General features: G+C 43.0%; 1 protein-coding gene across 1 annotated transcript in view; it reads left to right on the forward strand.

Moving 5' to 3' along the window:
- The window catches only part of LOC139638801 (tyrosine-protein phosphatase non-receptor type 12-like), a 25271-nt gene extending 644 nt beyond the window's left edge, over positions 1-24627 (forward strand). Inside the window, exons 2-12 of the mRNA XM_071512830.1 lie at positions 16245-16353; positions 17675-17751; positions 17996-18091; positions 18878-18916; positions 19407-19478; positions 19602-19661; positions 20013-20155; positions 22531-22597; positions 22831-22908; positions 23722-23820; positions 24550-24627. Of these exons, the coding sequence (XP_071368931.1) occupies positions 16245-16353; positions 17675-17751; positions 17996-18091; positions 18878-18916; positions 19407-19478; positions 19602-19661; positions 20013-20155; positions 22531-22597; positions 22831-22908; positions 23722-23820; positions 24550-24585 (876 nt within the window). The 3' untranslated portion in view covers positions 24586-24627. The remainder of the gene's footprint in view (positions 1-16244; positions 16354-17674; positions 17752-17995; positions 18092-18877; positions 18917-19406; positions 19479-19601; positions 19662-20012; positions 20156-22530; positions 22598-22830; positions 22909-23721; positions 23821-24549) is intronic.
- The last annotated feature ends 727 nt before the right edge of the window (positions 24628-25354 follow it).

The following is a 25354-nucleotide window of genomic DNA, read 5'->3' on the forward strand; positions in this document are numbered from 1 at the left end:
AATTTCTTCCCCTTTCTCCATACTGGCCCTCCATATACCCTCCCACCGTCTGTAGGTTTTCTCTCTCCGCCAGAGGTGAGGCAGAGGCGGCCACACTCCTCTTTCCAGTCCCCCTTCTCCCTCTTCCTCTTCCTCCCATTTCCAGGCTTACATGGCGGCCTAGCATTGTCTCCCAAACCACAGACACCCCGGTCCTGTTTTTATAACAAACAAAACAAGACACATTCACGTCACCTTGCTAGTATTTTCAGCCCCAGCAGTGATTTTAGCTAGGTTAGTGGGTAAATGGAGGTCTAATCTGCTGTAGGTTTGTGGCTTGTTTGCTTACTGTGTGTTGCCCTCATGTAAGCTACAGTCTGGTAACCATGCCTGATTGTTGGGGTACAATGCTGCTCCCTAATGGGAAATCACTACAGTATTCCTATAATATTCCTACAGGGACTCATAGCGTGTCTATAGTGCTTGAGCTCAATGCTTTTTTTTTTTTTTTTTAAATCTCCTATGGTATCACTATAATAGGCTATCCCTGTAATCTTCCTATAGGATATTATACATAGTTTATAGTTTTGCTGTGATATTGTAATTTAATCCTGCTAAAAATTATAAGCAGATTACTATTGCCTTTTGGTTACTATAGTACTTCTCCAGTAAATGTTGTTACCAGGGATGTAGTGTAAAGTAAACCCAGATTACCCATGTTTTTGCGAAATAGATCTTATACCCAATTTTTAGACTGCTGTAAATCTTCATGGAATAAAAATAGCATCAAACTGATATTAGTTACACAAGGATATGGTCTTTTAAGGAGAAAAAATGCTGTTTTTCTGAAAAAAAATAAAAATAAATCTATTGGTGTTTGTTGATGATCACTGACCAGATGTCATACGTTTACCCACCTTTTTATTTACTACTAGGGCTACATCACCGGATATTACTGTGTTGCAATCTGTGAACTGAAAATAGGACTTCTGCTAGGCAAAAATAACAGTGCTATAGTAACATTTGTGTCATTGTCTGACTGCTAAACACATTTTATAAATAAGATCTTGTCATCTGTCCCATAACTGGATGGTAAATGCTAGCTCGTATTAACATATTGAATGCGTATTTAATTTATGTTCTGTACTGGCTCCAATGTAACTAAGTCTTAGTTAATGTGACTATTATTGAAGGCAATATATGACACAGATGAAATAACTTACAATATCATTTGGTGAGTTGTGTCGTTAGGTTAGATGTGTGTTTCCCTCACATATATACACATTATTTTTGGGGGAGAAGTGTTTTGATCTAGGCTATGTGATGGCATTGCAGTTTGCTTGTTTGATAATGTTTGGAAAAGAGGCCAATCATGTACTCAGCGGCAGAATGGTTAAATTTTTCTCCTTTAGCCTACAGTTGTACACACACACACACACACACACACACACTAACCCTTCCTACTTCATGCAAGCTGCTTGCTGGAGCTTGCAACATTCTTTCTTGGCCCATTTCATAACATTTTGTCCTGGCTGCAAAACCTGAGCTTTTTCGTATCTTGGACAAACTTGGGACACAAGCTACAGAATTGGACAGGCTTCTCTCTTTGAAAATAACTTTTTTGACTAATTCTGTGGGAAGGAGAACTCTCTCTCTCTACGTGTGTGTGTAATTGTGCGCCGATGACTTGGCCCGTCCTCTCCTTTGTGCATGTGGTTCAGGGAAAAAAGGGAGTTAGCGGATGTTGCGCAAAGACCCGACTACCAGGGGCGTTGGACTGTGTGAGAGGCATTGAGGAAGTGCTTTATGGATGAGGGAGGGAGAAAGGAGCTGAGACTAGCCTACTGTTGACTTATTTACAGGCCATTCATTCCTTAATGTAGGTCATCAAAAATAAAGCTTATTTCTTATGTATTTACATTTTAGGCATTTTGCTGCCGCATTTATCCAGTGTTACTTACAATGACTGAGCAGGAAGAGGCTCTGTCTTGCTCAGTGGCTCTTTGACAGGACACATGGTTGCTGATGGGATCAAACCTTAGACTTTCCAGGACAGTATGGTCTCTCCACCCAAGAGACTACTGTGCCGCCCTTATACATTTGGCTGCTTTTGCACAAAACTTGCAAAATTGAGAATGGTCTTAAACGACTTTGCTTAGTTTGAGTTATTGAAAGTAGAGTGGTGTCTTTTACCCACTTATTCCAGAAAACTTTGACCAAATCTTTACATTCTCATGGAGCATGTGATGATATCAGCTCCCAGATCTTTTTAACCTTAATTTATCCCGGCAGAGTTGACTGGGTAACTGTAGGTTCATTTCCAGCGCCGCCACACCTCTCATTCATGCATTAACAAATGGAGGAATAGGAGGGTTAGGAGAGTCTTGATCAAAGAGCATTGTAATGGTAGTGGTTGAGGTAGGAGAGAGTCCTTTCCCGGTTTTCTCAGCCTGTGAGGGGATTTGAACCAGCAACCTTTTGGTCACAAACCTGCTTCTTAACCCTTCAGGATGCCACTGATTGCATGTCCTGCCTCCATTCTGCCCCTTGTGATATCACTATTCCCTTTTTCAGTTCAGAATAGCATATGGTCTCTCTTTACCATATGCTGTCCTGTATAATATAAATAACATAAAAATCAATCTGAAAATGCATCCACTAACGAAGCTGACATGCTGAAGGCACTTAGCTTATTGTCAGCTGTATGGGATGCAAATAACTAGGGCTTCAAGCTAGCTGTTGTCAGCTGGTAACAGTGGCTAGTGAATTCAGAGTTTCACCAGCCACTTAAATTATTTAGCAGACACACCAGCTTGTAGACAAGAAAACTTAGACTTATTAAGCACACGTGGGCTGTCTGCCAAAGTGCCAAGGAGAATTAAAAGACTTGTCAGCCACAACCAACATGTAAGTGCATTTTGCTGGTTGCCGGTCTTCCAATTTCAAGCCCTACATACAGCATTCAGTATCTGGACTCAGACTCACAATGCTGCAAGCACATGGCGTGGGCTCCTTTGCCCACTGAGTCACCAGGACACCCTGACGTAACACACACTTTAACTGCCTATTGTTCTCTATATATAGGATGCATTTTATAGACATAATTACAGTATTCTGGAAGGGCAAGGAGTCAGAGATTATATGCTTTGTTCTTTATTCATTCATGGCTGTCTGATGAAACAGAAATGTTTGAAATGTTTTCAGCCTGGGACTCAAATTTGAGACGTATTGTCTTCATCTGGGATTCACTGAAACATGCTGGTGGTCTTGTCGTGTTAGAACCCATCTGAAACAGGCCTGCGACCCATTTTGTGTATCAGAATTAGCATGACTTTGTTCGCCAAGTGCAGTTACTGTTTAGGAATTTGTCTTAGTGGCATTGGTGCCAGGAGACATCTGACGTAATTGCACGGCACATACTGATACACATGGTGCAAGGACAAGAGGACCTCCCATGAAGTGCAAGGAGATGGTGTAGGAGACATGATGGACAGTATAGATTTTGGGTCTGAGACCATGGTTAAAGAAACACTGCTATATAGGAAGATTTTTTTTGACATAATCATGGTGCTATTATAGTAAACCAAGAGTTAGATTATATGCTTCTATACTCACACAAATATATGATAACCTCTGTATGTGGCTATAATTTACAGCAGTGTTTCTTAAACTATGGGCTGCGTCCCAAAATAGGCCTTGGGCCTGTTTCTGGTGAGTGTATTTTAGAGTATGATGTTTTAAAGCTGCACTAGGCAACTTCGCACGTTAGTGACTCCAAATGACAGCGAGAGGTAGCCTAACTGTTTGAAAACATTTAACTTCAATACCCAGAAATCATGTAACGTGATGTCAGTAAACCGCACACTGCAAGCTCATGTTTACCAACCTGACTGGTCTGTGATCGCTTCATACCAAAGGAAACCAAAGTGACGAGAGAGGAAAAATCTAACACTGGTGAGACCAGCTTTCTCTGGGTGGAGTGCTTGCTCGCTGCTGTTTAGGAGACAGTGTATTTCGCCCTTAACTTTCAATTTGTCACTTCCTCTGGGCAGAGAAGCCTCCATACCCGACCTCAGAATTTAAAATGGGCAAATAGGGAAAATGTATGGTGTCTCAGGTAGGGGGTTTCTTTATTGCAGCCCCACTTTTTGATATAGGCTGATAGAACGGGTGTACTTTTATATTAAAATATCTTACATAGAATAGCTGTAATGTTAACATTTTTTCAGGTGACAGTCTTATCCTGAGTGACTTAAAATGGGTTAGGAGGTAGGGGTGCAGAGGCCAATTCGACAGGACACCCAGCTGTTGATGGACACACACTAGTTGTAACCCTGGTAGTGTTAGGGCCTGGAATGAGCTTGGATCTCAAGGTGCGGGAATGTGTGAAATTTGGCTCCTGGGCTGAAAAAGTAAAAAAAAAAAAACTAGGACTACAGCTGTTTAGTTGCACAGTTTTACTTGCACAGTAATAATGACTGTTATTCAGTAAAACTTAACAAGGGATTGTGTTTTAAGTTTTGCCAGCGCTGAGATGAGCATGCATGTGTGCATGCGCACACACACTTGTACACACGCTAGAGGGGTTTAGTTGGTATTGATGCATTAATGTCTGTATAGACAGAAACAGGGGGAATACATGTGCGCACACGTGACCTCATGTGTGCGCACAAACACCCACCCACACATACAGAAACCACCCAACTAACCAACCAACTAAGGCCTGCTAACAGGTTTGACTAGGCTATCTGCTTTGGTGTCAATGTAAGGAGGATATACACGCACACGCATGCAAAGGAATACGCATGTACACGTGCACACTCACACACACTAACTCTCATGCACACACAGAGACACACACGCACACCTACCTACCTACCCACCTACTTTTGGGCACACGGGGCACACTATTGCAGTCTAGACAGGGTTTAGCCATAGGAGATCAGCCCGTGTGTGTGTGTGTGTGTGTGTGTGTGTGGCTGCCCCACCTCTGCAAGCAGATTACTCTCAAGCAGCACATCAAAGAAAGCGGGAATGTGCACACACACACACTCCCCTAAACATGTGTCCTGTCTGGCAAACATAAAACACTCAGAGGGGAGGCAAGAAAATGAGATGTGACAATGCCAGACATGCTTATGTGTGTGTGTATTTGTGTGTGTTCTTGTGTGTTTGTGTGTGTTGGGATGTAGTAAACATTTCCACTGTCACCAGGGGGCTTCCTCTTTGAATTTCTGAGCTCTTTGTGTGTGTGTTAGTGTGTGTGTGTGTGGGGGGGGGGGGGGGGGGGGGGGCTTGTGTAATACAAGGGCATATAGGCTTCCAAATCATGTGCTGAAGGCTCACATGCATGTACATGCGCTCAGGCACACACACACACACACACACACGCATGCAAGTCATTGGTCAGTGATGCAAGGTCCTCAGTTGCTCAACTGCTACTTGTGTGTAACATGGTAGACAGGAGAGTTAGGCCTTTTGTATTTCACACACTGAAATTCACACACAAATAATTCAGAGCATCCCATGCAGACGCACTGACAGGAGGAGAGGAGAATTGTGTCCAGATATTAGCCATATGCATGGTGTGTGTTTGTTTGTCTGACTATGTGCATATGTTAGCTTGCTTGTGTGTGTGTGTGGCAACCACTGTAAGCCTGCCTCATGTTACTGTAACCAGAGTTCCCGATTTCTTTGGTGTCACAATCTCTCTCTCTCTCTCTCTCTCTCTCTCTCTCTCTCTCTCTCTCTCTCTCTCTCTCTCTCTCTCTCTCTCTCTCTCTCTCCCCCCCCCCCCCCCCCCCCCCCGCCCACCCCCCTCTTAGGGCTTAACCCAGAAACCAGCCTTTTGCCCCTAAGCCGGGTGTTTCTCAGAAGAGAAGCAACAAAATATTTCCGCTCTGCAGTGTGTGTGTTTTTGTGTGTGCGTGCGTAGGAGGCTTTAGACACGGCTATAGAACTACATCTCTTGACCAAGATACGAAGAGCACACACACACACGCAGAGGAAGTGATGCTGTAATGCCCTGTGTGTGTGTGTGTGTGTGTGTGTAATGTTTGACTTGGGTGAGAAAGTCTGACTTTGCTTGTTCTTCCAGTTTGAGTAAGAGGAAGTGGAGACATAGTGTAGCTCATCTCCTCGACCATGCCAACTCATATACCACACACACACACACACATACTCAGCAGCAGGGTGGCCTTCACACCAAAATCATATGAATACACACATATTTATATACACACAATGCACATACAGAGAGAAAGAGAGCGAGAGAGATATGCACATATTCGAGTGACAGTGGAAGCCTTAAAGTTAGGGAACTAGAAGGTCACCGATTTGACTCGTCATACTGGCTGGGAAAATCTGAGCGCGGAAGTGATTTAATACACACACACACACACACACACACACACACACACACACACACACACACACACACACACACACACACACAGTGAGGTTCTGTCCCAGATGATGGGGATTATATGCGGATGTATCACATCTGCTTCCTCCTGTAGGCCTAGATCCAGAGTGGGAAATTACCCCCAGCCGCGAGCAAATACTGGTAAATTTTGACTGTGTTGGTAAGTGTGTCTCCACACTCACAAAAGCATAAAGTAATGCTTCTTTATTTGCACAGCAGCAATCAGTTAATTTATGCTTTTGTGAGTGCGGACATCCTTTTGCATGAGTCTGCAGCCATTTTATATTCAGAAAGTTTCGGCTTGAGCGTGCCAGTCCTTTGTGTTAAGTGTGTCTACTCAAGCAGACACTTTGACAGCGCAGCCAACCATCATCAATTTCGCTGGTAAATTGGTAAAAGTGGCTGATGAATTTTTCGGATACACGGCGGCTGGTGGTTTATTTCACAGCCCTGCCTAGATCCCCTGTCACTACTGTTGGATGCTCTTTCGCCTAAAATTTCAATATTTTTTACTTCTTACGCTGGGCGTTTGGGGCTCTTAAAATGCAACAGCTTGTCCTTTTCATTGAAAATAATCAGAAAAGGAAGCCAGCGCTTTAAAGAGAGCTTTATAGTGGGTTTACAAACTTACGAATGATTTCCCCATTGATATCCATGTATTTTTGAATTTATGCAGTGAGTTTTAGATGGGGCCAATGGGTTCCAAGCTCAACTCACTTTTAAAACGTTTTCATTGCATTTATTTTTTATTAGATGGGGATAACATGCAGTGAAAATGATGTCATGCTTTACTGATCCCCATGGGGTAACTCAGGTCAGGCTCCGCCACAGAACAGCACCACTTGAGCTGGGAGGGATTCGGCGTCTTGCTCAACGACACTTGGGGAACATGGGGAATTGAACCCAGTTGAAGACAGTGTCCCTGCCCAATATATGCCTGCCTGTCTGTCTTGTGTGTCTTCCTTCGTTCTAACGCTTTTCTCAAGGCATGCTGCAATATTCGGCGCCCTGCTCTCTCCCCCTTCTCTTCTCCCTCTTCCTCATCTATTTCGTTCTTTCCCCCTCCACTTGTTTCTACTCTTCCCCTCTGCTGTTCTTTCTCCCTCCCTCCATCTCTTTCCTCTCTACATCCCGCCTTTTGCTCTTACTCTCTCTGTCCTTCCTCTCTTTCCATTTTTGAGCTTGCCCTCTCCCTTGTCTCTGTATTTCTTTATCCGCCCATGTCTCCTTCTCCACCATCCACCTCTCTCTCTCTCTCTCTCTCTCTCTCTCTCTCTCTCTCTCTCTCGCTCTCTCTCTCTCTCCCTCCTTCCCTCTATCTTTAGCTGTCTTAGGCCAGGGTAGATGCCCACTCTCTGGCGTTGTAATGGCACACACACACACACACACACACACACACACACACACACACACACACACACACATACACACACACACACACAGACAGTTCATTATTCAAAGGGAACACTACAAGTAGGCCTATGTGTGTTTTGTGTGTGTGTTTTGTGTGTGTGTGTGTGTGTGTGCGCGCCTGAGATTTGAGCCCCCATAGGAAGTGGGCAACCAGAACTGTTGGTGGTTTTGATTGGCTGGTTTACCGGGCGTGCTCAGTTCAGCCCAGGTGCTTCCTGCGGTCAGTGTGACCATGCCAGTGACCACATACACACAGACGCGTGAGCAGAAACAGACACACACACACATTCACATGCACAGATGCAGGTTGGAGATGGATACATACACACAGTATTCTTCTAGGGCTTCAGGCTTTTTGGTGGTAGAAATGGGATTTCTTTAAATGTATTTCCGAGATTTCAGGGGCTTTGGATAAACAATTCCTATTCCTTTTGAGGATTCCTATTTTTAACCGTTATGTTCTGCTTTTTGTGTCGTCATGTTCACACGCTGACCTGATCAGCCTGAGAGCAGCTGACTTGCATAACAGAGGAGACATACAGTGATTCTCTCTCTCATGGTTTTAAGAATTGAAAATGAAAGACTGAGAGACAGAGAGAAAGGGAAGTCTGTTGGCTAATTAAGCGCAACACATCCTGCTTTACCCCAGTGAATGACTGTAATTACACCCTCCTATGCGCGATGCGCGATGTGCGATGTGTGTGTGTTCATGTTCGTGTTCATGTGTGTGTGACAGATCATCACCGCATACTCCTTTGCCCACTTATAGCCACTGTTCCACTGACCTATATTGGCCATGCAGTAGCAATGCAGACTTCACACTCCATTTGTGCGTGTGCGTGTGTGTGCGTGTGTGCGCATGCATGGCTGTGTAAAGGTCTTGCTTGGCAGCTGATGCTAGTCATCAAACATAATCTTCCTCTAAGATCTTCAGCTAATGAGAAGGGGACACACACACACACACACACACACACACAGAGTCCAGACCCCTGACTCATGCTAGTGGATTGGGTGGGGTTCCGTATTATTTCCTAAGTGATTGAACTTGATTACTGAGACTAAACTAAATTGTGTTTAACTCTTAAATGTAGACACCTCACACACTTCAATAAGAGTATGACAAAAAACATTTCATGATGATGATTGTTGTTTATATCATCACCCCTCCTGCCTCCACAGCTTTCAATGAAATTCATTTGAGTCATTGATTCATTTCTTCATTTAAAATTTATTTGTAGTCATCATATCTTACTGAATATCTGAACGTAACTTAGTACCCTTTCTAGTCTTGATCCACCTTCTATCTGCTCTGGGACTTAAATGCCACATAGAGAGAAAGAAAGAAAAAGAGAGAGAGCGCTGAAAGAGAGGAAAAGAGACAGAACGCCAATAACGCTTATTGAATTGACGGGGAGAGAGAGAGACGGAGAAGGGAGACGGAGAAAGAGACTGATGGAGAGCCGTACAGAGCGAGCCCTTTTAGTGTCTGTGTTGTGTAGCGGTGCATCTTTTCCCCGCATAGCTCACAGTGTGAGAGATGGATTTTTCTGAGAGCATTGTAAGAGGTGACCTATTTTAGCTTGTGTGTGTGCGGCGGTGTCTGTGTAATTGCGCGCTCGAAGGTGACCGTGGGTACAGCCTCTCTGCCACTAGCACTCGACGCCCCCACTTCCTGGCCACACACTAACACACACACACAAACCTTTTTTTCCCACCAACAACCGCTGCTACCGGAAGAGCATATTTTCTGCCAATCAGTGCTTACTGCTGAGTTAGAGAAAGAGAATGTGTTTCTGTGTGTGTGTGTGTGTGTGTGTGTGTGTGTGTGTTTGAATTATTCAGTGTGCCAGGGAAGTACAGCGGTGCTGACTTATTCAGCCAGGAGACGGAAAGTAGGTTAGACGCACTAACAACTACCATCCATCTCTCTCTCTCTCTACCTATCCACTGCATCTCTCTGTCACTATTTCTGTCTCCTTCGCCTCTCCTTTTAGAGCTCTTTCTCTCTCTTTCTGTCTCTATCAGGAGCTCTGTTGACTTTTTTTTTTTAGCTCTATTGCTCTCTCTATCTTGCTCTCTTTTTCTAGCTTTCAAGCTAGTTTTTGAGCAATACATCAATGTGTTTATCGCTTTCTATTTCTCACTTTCTTGTTCTCTTTCCCATTATCTTTCAATCACTCTTTCTTTCTTCTCTACTTCTCTCTCTCTCTCTCTCTCTCTGTCTCTCTCTCTGCCCAGTAACTGCGCTGGCATCCTCAAGTCTTTTTAGTCCAAGTCAAGTCATTGTGAAGAAATGTGTGTGTGTGTGTGTGTGTGTGTGTGCACATGTGACTCAAACGTCTTGGTTTGCACCCTGAGGGGGGTCTGTGAAGTTGGTACTGGGCCTTTGGGGGCAACGCCCTGTGTGTGTGTGTGTGTGTGTGTGCGTGTGTGTGTGTGTGTGGTAGTGGAAGTTGAGCGCTCACAGGAAACTGGCCAACTCACTCATGCTGTTATACCACATATTTCCTGACAGATAGATAGAGAGAAAGAGAGGGAGAAACTAAGAGAGTGATAGAAACAGCGGGGAAGAGAGATAGAAATGGGAGAGAAGACATGAGACGGGTGTTATCAAATTAACTGTCTATTATTTTAATAATTTGTGCTTGTTAATTTTGCTGCTTATGTAATTCCAACGAGCCACACTGTTTTGCCATACAGTTAGAGAGAGAGAGAGAGAGAGAGAGAGAGAATAACTGGGGTGATCCATGCTTGAAGTAATGTATGCACTCAAGGCACTTAGGATAGAAGCGTTCACCAAATGTTGTATGTGACAGAGAGAGTTTGTCATCCTAAATAATCATTCGAATTTTATTATTTTGTTCCGACAGTAAGTAGTTCATGCTTTTTTTAATACTACTTGGAGAGTGGAAGGGAAGGAAGAATGATGTTCTGAATGGGATAAAAAGGGATGAAGTGTAAGGGAACGAAGGAGGGATGGAGAGGTAAAAGATGGACCGACTGATAGAAGGCAGGAAGGAGAAAGAGAGAGAATAGTGAAACTGACATGTAATTTTGAAAGTGCGACCAAAGGATGCCTTTCTTTCAAGTCTTCCCTCTCTTTCTCCTTTTCTGTCAGACTTTCTCTTTGTAGTTCTAAGTTATCACACTTAATCATTTTGGATTAAAGTAATTAAGCTAGTAATCGTGGTATAACAAACAATAATTGATATTCTCTCTCTCTCTCAGTCTCTCGCTCACTCTCTCTCTCTCTGTCTCTCTCTCTCCCTCTCCCTCCCTCCCTCTCTCTCTCTCTCTCTCTGCACCCCCCCTCCATTCAGAACAGAAGCTAGTCCGAAGTGACAGTGTGTGTAAAGGGAGCGTGTGAATGAACGAGAGAAAGAAGGAATAAAAGAACCCATTAACTTAGTTACCAAGAGCCTCTTGAAAGCCTTGGCTCTCCTCTCTCTCTCCTTCCCTCTCTCTTTCTCTCCCTCCCTCTGTCCTCTCTTCAGCAGCCTTGGTTCTCCTGCTCCTTCGCCTTCATCTTTTTCTCTCCCTCCCCAACTCCCTCCTTCCCTCCCCTTCTCCTCCTCTATTTTAAAAAGCCCAGTTTCTCCTCTCCTCCTCTCCTTCCCTCTCTCTTTCTCTTTCCCCCATGTTCCACCGCACTTGTCCTTTCTGCTCAGTAAAGGTTCAAGGAAGGCAAGGAAGTTCAATGTCTCTCTCTCTCTCTCTCTCTCTCTCTCTCTCTCTCTCTCTCTCTCTCTCTCTCTTTTCCTCCCTCTCTCTCACTCTCTCTGCCTCTTTCTGCTTTATTTCCCTTGCATCCTCCAGCAGGCTTTGCCATTGTTGGTGTGTGTGAGTACACGCACATGCTTGTGTGCGTGTTTGTCTGTGTATGTGAGTGGTGTGTGTATGTGTCCCTTTGGTGTGTATGTCTGTGTGTGTTTTACGTAACAGAGGAAGTAAGAGTAATTAAAAACAGGGTCTGTCTGTGGGACAAAGGAAAGCAGAGAGAGAGAAAGAAAAAAGGAGAGAGAAAGGGCGAGACGGTAGCTGGTTCTCCATCCAAGGATTTTTTGTTTTTGCAATGATGTATCAAATCAGAAAAGCTGAATAGAAACATCAATATTCAATAAAATTTCCCGAGTGTTGCAAAAGCTTTTAAACTCGCTCAAAGTGGATTGTTTTGTCAATAAAGAAATTGTGATAAATAGCTCTGGAAACGCATTTATCAAATAAATAATGACATAGGCTTGGCACGGCTAGTTCAGTTTCACTGCAGTTCAAAAGTGGCTTTAGACATTGTGAAGTGTAAAATATCTGTCCACCACGACCTACCAGAAATGTCATACCTGCTGTCTCTATTTGATGGAAACACTAATTGACATTTTATTTTTTTCAGCATTTTTCAAACGTTTTTGTGCGATTTGCTTGGATTGAAACATAGCTAAAGAGAGGGTAAGGGAAGGAGAGAATAACATTGAGTGTTCACTTTTGAGTTATGCACTCACCAGCATCGGCATCATAGTGGCATACTGTCCGTTCTCTACTATTATTCATTATTCATATCATTATAGGTAGCCTACAACAGTGATGTGGCAAGTTATGAGGCAGTACCTTTAATCACAGTTAAGAACCCCATCAGGATTATTATGGCTTTTACACATTGGTTACCCATGCATGTCTGAATAAAAGCACATAGAGATTGCAAATTGCCATCCTGGTTACCACAAGAATTTGTACATCTACTTTTCCCAGTGGCTTTATGGGAAATATTATAGCATGGTTGGAAAGCGTAATTGGCTGCTGAAACTACCTGGTCTACCTAGGCTGGAAGGTTGCTAGCTTGATCCCCTAAACTGAGAGTAGGAGTTGTAAAGCAGGTTTTACATGTGCTGAAATGCTTTTGAGCAAGGCACTGCAGTCGTTGCTTTCCAGGTGTGCTCACTGCACTGTGGCTAATCCTACTATTTTACCTCCAAGGAAATGCATATTGTGGTCCTGTGAAAACAAATTGATAGTTTTTCTCCTGATTGACAGCTGACATCGTCTCCCATGTGCAGAGTATAGATGGGCTTCAATGGGAGAATCAACCAGTGTTTCTCAATTCCCTATAAATGAAGTGAAATAGCCTGTGAAAGGAAAAATGTAATCATCCTTTCAGTGTCACAGGTCACTGTTCTGTGCATGCTCGGCTCGCTCCCACATAAGGGGGTTGTGAGTTGGGGGGGGGGGATCGCAAACCATCACAAATTACTGTTAGAGGATGAGGGGCTCGCCTTTCCTCTCATTGTGTGTGTGTGTGTGTGTGTGTGTGTGTTTGTGTCTGTCTTCCTGGGCTCTGGCCCAGCACAGAAGCAGACCTCCGTTGGAAATGTAATTCACATGAGGCCAGAGGAGCTCTAATGCTATTACCACGCACACACACACACACACACACACACACACACACACACACAGAGCTGTGTTGCCGCCCACAGTCTCTGTGTGTATTTCTCACTCAAACTCCCTTTTTCTCCCTCTTTTCCGCTCTCCCTCAGTTTGTGTCTTTCTGGTGTGCAAGATGAATATGTAAAACTCATTATGTCTGTAGTGTTTTTGTATGCTGCTAGTCTGTGCTGTGTGTGTATGTGTGTGTGTGTGTGTGTGTGTGTTACTAGTGTATACAGTGAGTGCTGTCAGAGTGAAAACACGCTGAAGCACAGTAATCAAAAAGTCACCTTTCAGAAATACAAAAGCAGGTTAATGGCACTGATGCCCATGTATTTTTAACATTTTATAATGCATGGTCCCAGGGTGGAGAGAGATTCAGCTGTGAGTTACAATTTTGCATTTTAAACAACACTGTCCAAATAGGAGAGAAGAGTTTGCTGCATGGTGGTGGTAACTGATCATGCTGAAAAGCAGACAAAAAAGTAACTGAAGAAGTAAGAATGTGCTTGTACAATCTTGTAGTGGTGGATCACTTTGTTTACTAAGCATTTTCAAATATGGCAAAAATGTAATTGAATGGAATTAGGACTATTTGGAATATCGAGTGACGTCTGTGTGTGTGTTTGTGTATCTGTGTCTGTGTGTATTGTGTTAACACTGTAAATGACTCCGCAGTAGTGCAGTAGTAATGCCACTCATGCTCGAGAGTGAAAAGCGAAACAGAGGAGAGACAGGAAGAAAGGCGGATTGTGAGCCTCAGGAAATCAGGATGTACAGTACATGTCCATGTTACAGTAACATGAGGAAAGCTTACAGTCGCTGCCAGAGAGAGAGAGAAAGAGACGGAAAGAGGAGCGACAGGCAGAGAGAGAAGAGGTGGAACCGTTTTTTCACACGAGGCTCCAGAAGCCTGAACGCCCACGCTGACTTTCTCAGAGACTCGGGGAGAGAGAGAGAGAGAGAGAAAGAGAGAGAGAACGAGAGGGTGGAGGGAGATGGAGAGAGTGAGAGAGGCAGAGGCAGAAAAAGTGGAGTGATGCCTTCCCTCCCTCTTACAGAGAGAGGGAAGTGAATGAAAGGAACAGAGAGACAGAGAGTGAAAAAAGACCCTTGAGCGCGATGTGTCATGTGACTGCTATCAAAGTCAAGCAGGAGTGTTTCATGTTACAGAACTCTTGACGTTCTTTTGAAGTTTCTTAAAAGTTCCTCTATGACACTCCAGGCCTCAGCGGAGTCGTGAATTAAAATGAGTTGTGCCATAAATTTCACTGAAAGTTTCAAAAAGTCACTTAATTTGTAGGTTGGCCACTGCACTGCTTGCATTAACCCTGTCTCAAATGTCTATTAAAAAGAAAGGGGTTGTTGGGGGCGTCCTGGTGGCTCAGCTAGCTAAGGCGCACACCATGTACCTGTGACATCTAAGGTTCAAATCCATCCTGGGACCTAAGTCGCATGTTATCCCGCTCTCTTTCTGTGTCTTGGCACTGTAAATGCCCAGTAAAGGTGTGTTTAAAAAAACATGCTCACGTTCAACAGCTAGAAACTGTATAAGCAATATTTATTTGAAGATGGACAAAACATTTTCACCACTTCAGCCTTCATCAGTGTCTGTGGACTGGAAGCCCCTTCCTTCTTATAAAGGATGTTTGTGGGTCACAGGTGAAACCAATCAGTTCTGTCAAATCATATTTATTTAAATGAATGTGATTGCAGTATGAATCTTAACACACTTGGATGCAACTTTCCAACACATTCAAGATTTTAGTGCCTTTTTCAGGGCCTTAAACGAAATGTGTAGGAGAGTGAGATGCTGTTGCTTCGAATGAAATAGAAGATTTTCACACACACTTTGATTTGTAGGACATAGATTCAGCAAAAGAATACCTCGTTTAGGAGACCGTCTCTGGTTGCTGCCACTGATTGGAAAACAACAATACTTGTGTTTGCGTTGATATGATATTCTTCTTTAATGAGAAAACCCCACCCTTGTTGCCTTTTAAGAACTTCTGTTCTGGGCCACAGCGTCCGAGGACAGCTCGTTCTGCTATGGCCTGCTGTCAGACCAGGGAGGCTGTAATTGTCCTGTTCCCATTAACTCAGTGTGTCTTCATTAGTGTCAGTTACCATTAGATCTGCCCAAGGTTACTCCGTGCACTATCACGCAAGGAACAGGGAGAGAGAGAGAGAGAGAGTGTGTGTGTGTGTGTGTGTGTGTGTGTGTGTGTGTGTGTGTGTGTGTGTGTGTGTGTGTTTTTAGGAGAAGTAGGTATGTGTAGTTAGAGTGTGAGAGGTAGTGTGGGGCGTAGGAGTAGTTGGTGTGTGTGTTGCTGTTGTGTGTGTTAAACAATATGTGTGTGGTAGTTAATGTAAGTTAAGGGGGTGAGGGAAGGGTCAGTTGTTTCATCATGTGTGTGCGGTAGTTAAAGTTTGCTGACTTGTTAGTGTAGCCTGTGTGTGTGTGTGTGTGTGTGTATATGACAGCTTGAAGAGCCAAGAGAGATAAAAGAGCAGCGCTGCAGCATTAAGACGGCTGAATGAATAACTCTACAGTAGAAACACCACAGATCAAGAAAAAGCCTGGGTTCCACTCCCAGCAGTCTGAGCAATGCTCTCTGAAGCTCTCTGTCTCATACAATATACAAGAACTTCTGTCTGACTGAGAACTTATATCACAGGTTGTATTACATCACCCTCCTCTTCCTCCTCGCTCTCTTGTTTCTCTCTCCACTGTGTGTTGCCCAAGAAAAGCCGAAAACATGAGTACGTAACATTTTCCTTTTCCTCTGTCCTGTCTCACCCACAAAGGTTAAGTAGGTTAAAACTGCACGGTACATACAAACAAATCCTATTGCAGTTGCATAATCTCTGTAGGTGAGAGAAAGGAAAAATTTGATGAGTTTATTACTCTGTTTTCTGTCTGCTGGAGAGAGAGCGAGCAACAAAATGAAAGGCAGAAAGAGAAAGAGCAAACAGTTAACGTGTTTGTCTCCTCTGTTCTTGTCTGTTTCAGAGGTTACGGCGGTTATCAACCAAGTACCGGACGGAGAAGATCTACCCCACCAACGTAGGAGAGAGAGAGGAGAATGTCAAGAAGAACAGATACAAAGATATACTGCCATGTAAGTCCTTGGTAACACACACACACACACACACACACACACACACACACACACACACACACACACACACACACACACACACACACACACACACATACAAATGCATAGGCAGAGTGCACAGATGATCTCTCTGTCTGTTGATCTATTAGAGAGAGAGACAGGGAGAGGGACTTGGAGATATAATTTCCATTTCTATGCTGATGATAGTCTCTTGTATGCCATGGACTCCACTCCAAACCAGGCTCTTACTAGATTACAGTCTGCCTTTGATGCTCTCCAGATATCTCTCATCAATCTCAAACTCATTTTAAACTCAGACAAAACAAAGTGTATGTTGTTCACGACTCTCACTACTAATGCTGCTAATCTTAATGTCCATACACTCAGCGTCTACAGCTTTTTATAAGGTATGTCTCTGTATGTTGCTGACTCCCTGACTGCTGGAACATGTGACTGAATGTTTTTGCATTTTCTTCAGAGATTACCTGATTAAATAAAGGGAAACTGAAAATGAGAGAGGGAGTTGGATGGTGGGAGACGGATAGGGAAAGAAAGAAAGACAGAAAGAAGGAGGGGATTGGAGGGAGCAAGAGAGAGATACATAGGCCTACATGAAAAAGTATACTCAAAAGAATGCACGTGCATATAGAAATACTATATGTACATTTATACAATGATATGTTGTCATGTAATACCTGATTATCTCTCTCGCTCGCTCTCTCTCACACACACACACACACACGTGCAGAGTGCTCTCTGTACTTAATGACCTCGGAGCAAGCTTACATGACCAAACATCTGTCCTATCTTTTTTTTTTTATTCCTTTATCGCCCCTTTCTCCTTTGTCCGTCCGTCCATCCATTCATTCATTCAGGCTTTTAGTGAATGAGCTGCTCATAAGGCAAAGGAAGGGTACATCCGCAACAGATGTGTACTCACACACACGCACACACACACACACACACACACACACACTCACACACACGCTCAGGAATGATGATATTGCTCTGCGTTCCATTAACCTCTTTACACTCAATTTTGCTCTGGTTTTTCCCTTGTCCTTGTTTGCCCTCTCTTTATTTCTCCCTTTCTGTCTTTTCTTTCTCTCTCTCTCTCTCTCTCTCTCTCTCTCTCTCTCTCTCTCTCTCTCTCTCTCTCTCTTTGTGTCTCTCTGTCAATCTGCTTGTCTCATTCTCTCTCTACTTCTTTCTTTCTGCATCTGTCTCTGTCTGTCTAAGTGTAATAACAAAATCATTTTAAATGGATGAAAGTAATTGTTTCTGTCTCTCTGTCTGTCTGTCTCCCTCTCTCTCCTCTCAGTTGATCACAGTAGGGTGAAGCTGGCATTAAAAACGACCAATCAGGACACAGATTACATCAATGCCAATTTCATCAAGGTAAAAAGCAGACAGGAAATCAAGTTGCCTGGCTGTGTTTTCTGACACGCTGTTTGAATTTAGTGATAGAAAAAGTTTTTATTCACATCCAGGGACCTATAAAGTCACATTACATAAAGGATTTTTATGATAACACTGTACGTTTTTAATGTGTGAATTTGTGAAAGGCACTGTGAAAGATTTAAAAATAATTAAAGTGACCCTCTGTCTCTCTTTCTGTCCGTCTCTCCCTCCCTCTCCCCAGGGTATGGATGGCCCAGAGGCCTACATTGCAACTCAGGGCCCGCTGCCTAACACTGTCATCGACTTCTGGAGAATGAACTGGGAGTACAACATAGCTGTGAGTGTGGCTTATAGCATGGAGGGAAGGAGAGAGGGATGGATTCATAAAGGGAGAAATAAGGAGGCAGTTAAGATGACAAAAGCCCCTCTGCCTTATTGAATGAGTCTGGGGAGTTGAACACAGCTTTGGGTGTGGGTTACTGATGGATGAAGGGACATAAATAGATGGGCGAAGAGGGTAATGGGTAAGATATTATGTTACTTAGAGATGGATCTGGGAGTACAGCATCGCTCTGTGTAGGTATTAGTTATAAAAGCTGAAGTGTTAGTAATTAAAATAAATGTTTCATATGGCTGTGATGAATTAAAAGGCAGATGGGGAGTGCTAATGGTAGGGCCAGATGGACAGATAAGGGAGGGAGGGAGGGAGGTGCAGTTAGGTCTACCTAGCACTGTCAAAAGCTGGAGATAGCAGCTGTGATTATTATCGATGGAGAACCACAGGGAGGGGATGGGGAGATACAGTGGTGAGAGTGAAAACTGTAAATCAGAATAGCCATTCTTTTACATTCTGTCTTTGTGCTAACTTCACTAAAAATAGTGAAGTTGAACTATTCTCAGTTTGCCCACGGGGATCATTAATGCTTCATCTCATTTTATCTTATTTTGCCGGGGACTCCTCGGGACCCCCGGGAGTCCCTGGACCTCATTTTGGGAAGTACAGCGTTACATAAATAGAACATTTTGGATTGAACAAAACAGTGTATTTTTGGACAGTATGATTTAGCTGTGAGTGGTTGAGTCTAAATATTGACTGTAATCCTTCCTGTTTGTGTGTCTGCAGGTTATTGTAATGGCTTGTCGAGAGTTTGAGATGGGCAGGGTAAGGCTGCAACATTTAATCTGTGTGTGTGTGTGTGTGTCAGTGCAGGTATGCATGTGTGCAAATGATGCATCTGTGTTTTATATTTTTTGCATGTCTGAGTGTGCTTGTATGTTTTTTGTTTGTGAAAGATATAATGTGTGTGTGAGAGAGAGTGAGAAAGATATGGTGTGAGCGGCTGAAAGCAATTACCAAAGTACTGACTCAATTTGCATTGATCCTGCCCTAAGCTTGTCAGTGTTTCTGGTCAAGGTGTTTACTGAGCTAATGATGAAGTGTGACTGATAGCCCTGATAAGGTGTATTTGCCTCTGTATGTGTACATTTGTTTAAACCTGTACATGTCTCACTTATACTTTCTTTGTAAATTTGTTTGTACATATCACATTAAGTCTGTTTCTGAAGACAGAAGGCATCTGTACACAGGAAGTTGTGGTATCTATCTTGTTTGCTTGTCAGCTAACTTCTCTGTTCCCTCTTCTTCTGGTTAGAAAAAGTGTGAGCGGTATTTCCCCCTGTTAGGGGAGGAGCCCATGTCTTTCGGCCCCTTCAGAATCTCCTGTGTAAGTAGACAAATCTCTAATATTACAGCTGTGTGTGTGGCTGTTTAACTAGGGATCTGTTTTTCTGTGAATTTCTCACATTTTGTTCTGTTGAGTGGAAGTGTTTTCTGTCTCTGTTTCTAGGAATCGGAGCAGGCCAGAACAGACTACTTTATCAGGACTCTGATGGTAGAGCATGAGAATGTAAGTTCTCTGACTTAATCTGATTTTTAGCCTTTATTTATCCTGGGAAGAGATTTGCTGAGCACACATGCTTTTTTTTCACCACTGCCCATCTTCACATTCATCCGGTTACACAGTCGCACCTGGCAGCCGCCCAATACAACCACAGTCTTCTGCTGTTGGCACTGATCAGCTCCACTGGAGCGACTGGGGGTTAAGTGCCTTGTTCAAAGGCATTGTGACAGTAGTTGTTTACTGAGACAAGAGCTTTACACTTTCACTTTCCTCACCCAGATTTTCCCAGCTGGTCTGGTGATTCAAATCACCGACCTTGAAGGCCTTTAATAATGTTTCTCCTGTGTCTCCCTGCAGGAATCTAGGAGGTTAACTCAGTTCCATTATATGAACTGGCCGGATCATGATGTCCCCTCATCGTTTGACTCCATACTGGATATGATAGCACTAATGAGAGAATACCAAGAAAATGATGATGTTCCTATATGTGTGCACTGCAGGTAGGTATATGCATACAACACTCACACAAACCGCTACATATGCATATGAGTTAAAACACCTTTTGAAAAAAGTAACACCTATACTTTCAAAATAACTTCTCTTGGAAAATAATTTACGTTGTCATAGGGCTGTGCAAAAAAATTGATACAGCTGAGTATTGCAATATTTTTTTCCATGATACTTTATCGATTTTCCAGCCCCTCGTATCCATACATTAAAAAAAATTATTTAAATTGATTTAAAATTTCCTTAAATTTCCCTCAAATCCCTTTGAATTAAATAGTTTTGACTCAGTTTGTCCGCAGAGTTATCAATATAATGTGATGTACATATTAGACTACCCAGGTGATACACAGCAAGTTGTATTTTCAGCTCTATTTTTAAATTTTCAGTAAATTATGTCGAGTATTGCAATGTATCGCAGTATGTATTGTATCGCAATGTATCGTGATACAATTGTATCGTGACCCATGTATCGTGATACGTATCATATCGTATCATATCGTATCGTGAGGTCCTTGCCAATACCCAGCCTTACGCTGTCAGTTATTCTAAGGCTGGGATCACACTTAATCCCTAATGCATTTATATTGCTGCAAACTGTGTGCAGAATAGAGAGTTGAATTCAGTGTCATATCTGACAGCTTCATAGAAAGCTAGTAAGAAATGGGTGAAAAACATTTGTTTCAGTTCACCCGTACATAATCAACTCATAAGTAGAATATATCCAATTCATACAACACCTGCATCATAATGCAGCACATCTGCAATGGTAATGGATTCTCATATTTTGGAAATATTGTTAAATTTCAAGTAACATTGTTGTGGAAGGAAGTATATGCTTAAAATCTTGTCCCACACTGGTATTGATTAGACTAGATCTAGACTCCAGAATCACAGGTTTTCCCTTTCACTTGTTTTCTCTTTTTCACCATGTTACTTTTTAGAATTTCATGATTCATGGGATTGCCTGTTATTTCCTCTGAGGAGGCAGTGTGAGTGTACAATAGGGGGCCAGGGAGGGTTTGAGTCTTTGAAGCCAAGTTTCGCCACTTGGAGAAATATTACAGTAGTGGCTGGACCCAACACACACAAATGCAAATTGAATGCCGGTAGAAGAACAAATTAGGGAGTTAATCTTGGTTGCATTTTTAACATTCAACTAATATATATATTTGGTCCTATTTGTGGTTTGGCGTTTCATTGTCTCAGATGAATAAACTACTGATTCTAAATCGGGCAGAGGACCAATTCACTATAATTTACTACTGTGCTGCCATTTTGGACTAAAACAGCTGAGCCAGGACTGACTTTTGCATTAATACTTTACTTCTGATTGCTGCGGCTGACTACAGGCTCTTGACTGCTGTACCCAAAATGCCAGCGACGTGGCAGCAAATGGGCTACAGCAGAACGGCTGCAAGAACACAGAAGTAGTAACGAAAATTGGCTTCAGGCTGCGTTTTATGAACAAACAAGAGAGACTATTTGCTATTAGTGGTGTGCTAGCATAGGGCAATCTCATGGAAGTTGATGTTGGGCTGAAGGCCTTTAGTCTCCGTTGATATGTACCCGTCTTAGTGAAGCAACTCTTTGCTACAGTGAGTAGTGAGGTTGCTCTAGACTGAGGATTTAAATGTCATCCGTTTAGGCAACGATGAATTTAAGAAAGCAGCTCCAAAGACAGCTGGACCTGTTCTATGAAAGAAGAAATTCAGATGGTTAACAAGAGTATATGAAGGAAAACAGAGTGATACTAAGGCTAGATCCTGGATAGGTACTGGGTCCTCTGCCACACACACACACACACACACACACACACACACACACACACACACATACACACACACACACACACACACACTGTCTCCATGTGTGTGTAATCAGGTATAATGAGCAGCCTGAGGACATTTCCTGGTTCCTCTGTTACACAGCAGGACTTAAAGCTCTGAGCGTGTGTGTGTGTGTGTGTGTAGAGTAACCTTGAGTGGGAAGAGATATGCATGTGTGGAGCAACCGTGCTAGTTAGACAGACTAGCAGAGGATTTTCTAACAGCGTGAGATGTTTTATGATTGTGTGTGTGTGTGTGTCAGACATGATGTCACATTATCTCAGCTTCTGTGAAGCTTCTGTCTCCATCCTGTCTCGAGGATGGGTTGCGTACGCACATGTGTGATTGATTTTTTTTTCAGTATTTACTCTCTTGTGTGGTCCAGATGACAAACAAGAATAAAAATCCTTGAGAGTGGGCACCTGTGAGGAGTGAGTTTCTTTGTGGATGTGTGTTTGTGACGAGAGAGTGGGAGAGAGTGTGTTGATCTTTATGTGTGTGATTATGTTGAACTTAAACTGTATGACTGTGTTTCTGTGCAGTGCGGGCTGTGGGAGGACGGGTGCTATCTGTGCTATTGACTACACATGGAACCTCCTCAAAGCTGGGGTATGTGAACACACACACACACACACTCCCACACTGCAAATACCTACAAACACACACATACCTGCACAAATGCAAGTACCTACACACACACTTTTACTACACAGTATGTTATCTTGTAAAGTGCATTGAGGGGTGCATCCTCCCTTACTATGTTGTTTTGTTTGAAAGAGTATAAATCAAACGCCGCAGTCAAAAGATAATTAACCCTTTTATTCTCTTGTGTGTTTTTATAGAAGATACCAGAAGACTTCAATGTGTTCCGGTTGATTCAAGAAATGAGGACGCAGCGACACTCTGCTGTTCAGACCAAGGTTTGTATCCATCTTTTTTATTTGTTTTTGGTCCTACACACAAAAAGTTACTGTCCTGTTGTTTGATCGATAGGCAGGACATCTAGAAAAGCCAATTAGTGATTGGGTGCTGATGGGCATTGCACCGCAAAAGTGCTGCTGCAGCCAAGTTTTCCACGCCAGCAAACAAGAAACCAGGCTGTTGTTTATCTGGTTTTATCTGTATTTCCACCGACTGGTTTCTTCAAGTCCATGCTCTCAGGGGTCGTGACAGCGTTTTACTTTGAACTACCCTCAGGCCTGGTTTTGGAAATGGATTGAGAATCTGTTAAAAGGTTTAAGCAGCACGAATCTATTTGTGGGCTTACATACACCGCCTGAGAAATATTGAGAATAATTCCACTGAGTTTAATTTGTAGTTTTATTTGAAGTATTTAACAACCAAATCACACTGCATTTTAGGAAAACGTATGTAACATTTTCATCTCAGTAAGGAATAAAAAAGGGTCTGAGTCTATTAAACTCTGTTTGTTTGTTGTCTGCCTTAGTTACACATTAAATGTATTTACTTTCGTAGCAAGGCATATTCCTGGTGTAAATCAAGGTGCAGCAGCGATGGTCATTCTATGGTTTTCGCACATTGTGTATTTTATTGCCTTGTGAATCTGTGTTTTGAGTGTAGATGTATAGGATGTGTTTGATATTTTTGTTGTATTGACACCCTTTCTCTCTTTATTTTCTCTCTCACTTACTTTTCCCGCTCTCACCTCCCCTGCTGCAACACCCGCTCTTTCTCTCCCTTGCCGCCCTTATTCTCTCTCTCTCTCTCTCTAGGAGCAGTATGAGTTAGTTCATAGAGCGATCGCTCAACTCTTTGACAAACAGCTGCAGCTACTGGAGAGTCCCACCAACACACAGATACATGATGGCATGGTACGACACACATACACACACACACACACACACACACACACACACTGTCTGGTGTTAAAGAAAGACAGGAAGTCTCTGAGTAACACACTTGGAGAGGGAAAAAACCACAAATAATTAGTCACATGGGAAGAGGAGAGGGTAGGAGGGAGAGAAGGGAGGAGAGGAGATAGCAGATAGAAGAAGACAGAAGAAGAAGAAGAAAAGTTACGGAGAGCGTGCCAGAGAGACAGATTTCTTCTACTGGGGAGACGGTTAGGACTTTTTAAAAGAGCTAGAATAAAGCTCTGGTTTGTTCATTATCGCTGTCCTCATTCCAACTTACTACCCACCATCCTCCCTCACCTAGTGCACCCCCACACACACACACACACACACACAGACACATTGTCTCCTTTGTCGTCCTCCTCCCCTTGTTCCACCCAGGCTGACCAAGTCAAGAACTTTAACAACAGAGCGTCAAAAATAACATATTAAGAAAAGCAAGGCAAGAGTAAACATTTCGTCCCCCACGAATGATGTCACCTTGCCTTAACCTGTAATTGTCGCGCTAATCAGTGTAATTTTGAAAATGCTGGAGTGCAGTGGCGAGATGCGTCACTGCAAGTTTCATCAAAATCCAATCAGTGGTGTTGAGATATCGCACATTACACACAGGCAAACAGATGAATCAACAAACAAACAAGGACGGACACTGATCCATAGCCCCCCCCCCCCCCCCCTTGTGTGCAGATAAGAGAGACAGACAGAAAGCCAGGGGAGAGATGAGTGAGACAGACAGAGAGGAAGACAGACAGAAGAGACAGACGGTGAGAGAGCGCACTGGCGGCTTTCCAGGAGCCCATTTCCTGTTTAGGGAGCTGTAATGACATCACCACTGGCCCATAATGCACTATGAGCCTGAGAATAGACGCACTTCCGCTGGGAAAGAGCGACCCATGCAACATTCACACTCAACACACTCACACACGCACACACACACACACACACTTACTGTACTGGTGAACACTTGCTGACAGTCATTCTCTAAACCTGAACCTAGAAACTTAGAAAATGTATTTGAAGGTAAATTTTTGCTCTATATCCATTATTATTAAGTTCATCTTTCAGTATCTCTAAAATATGGACAAACGGTCTGTTTAAAATGTCAATTTTATCAACCAAGGACTTAAGTTACCTTCTATCTTTTAGAAATTACCATCATTTGTTTTAAGTTTGTGTCATTAGTCATTTAATAAGAGTAGGTGTCCCTTTTTCCCAAATGGTGGACAAGGTGGAATGTAACAAAGCTTTTAGTGGGCAGAAGTTGGCTACTTTACATTGCTCAAAAGTTGTAAGTTAATGAGCACGACACACACACACACACACACACACACACACACACACACACACACAGTGCTAGTACCTCAGTGATGCTTCCATAGTTATGGTCTGGCTGGGTTGTCATGACGATGAGAGTGGTTTTGTCCTCTTTCTCCTCTCCTCGCCTCCTCATCCTCCCTCAGCTCCTCCTGCACCTCCTCCAAACTCTACACAG

Source organism: Centroberyx affinis, unplaced genomic scaffold, assembly GCF_046629955.1.
Source record: "Centroberyx affinis isolate AG114_WGS23_722 - 3 ecotype Tasmania unplaced genomic scaffold, CSIRO-AGI_Caff_v1 ptg006570l_1, whole genome shotgun sequence".
Classification (NCBI taxonomy): Eukaryota; Metazoa; Chordata; class Actinopteri; order Beryciformes; family Berycidae; genus Centroberyx; species Centroberyx affinis.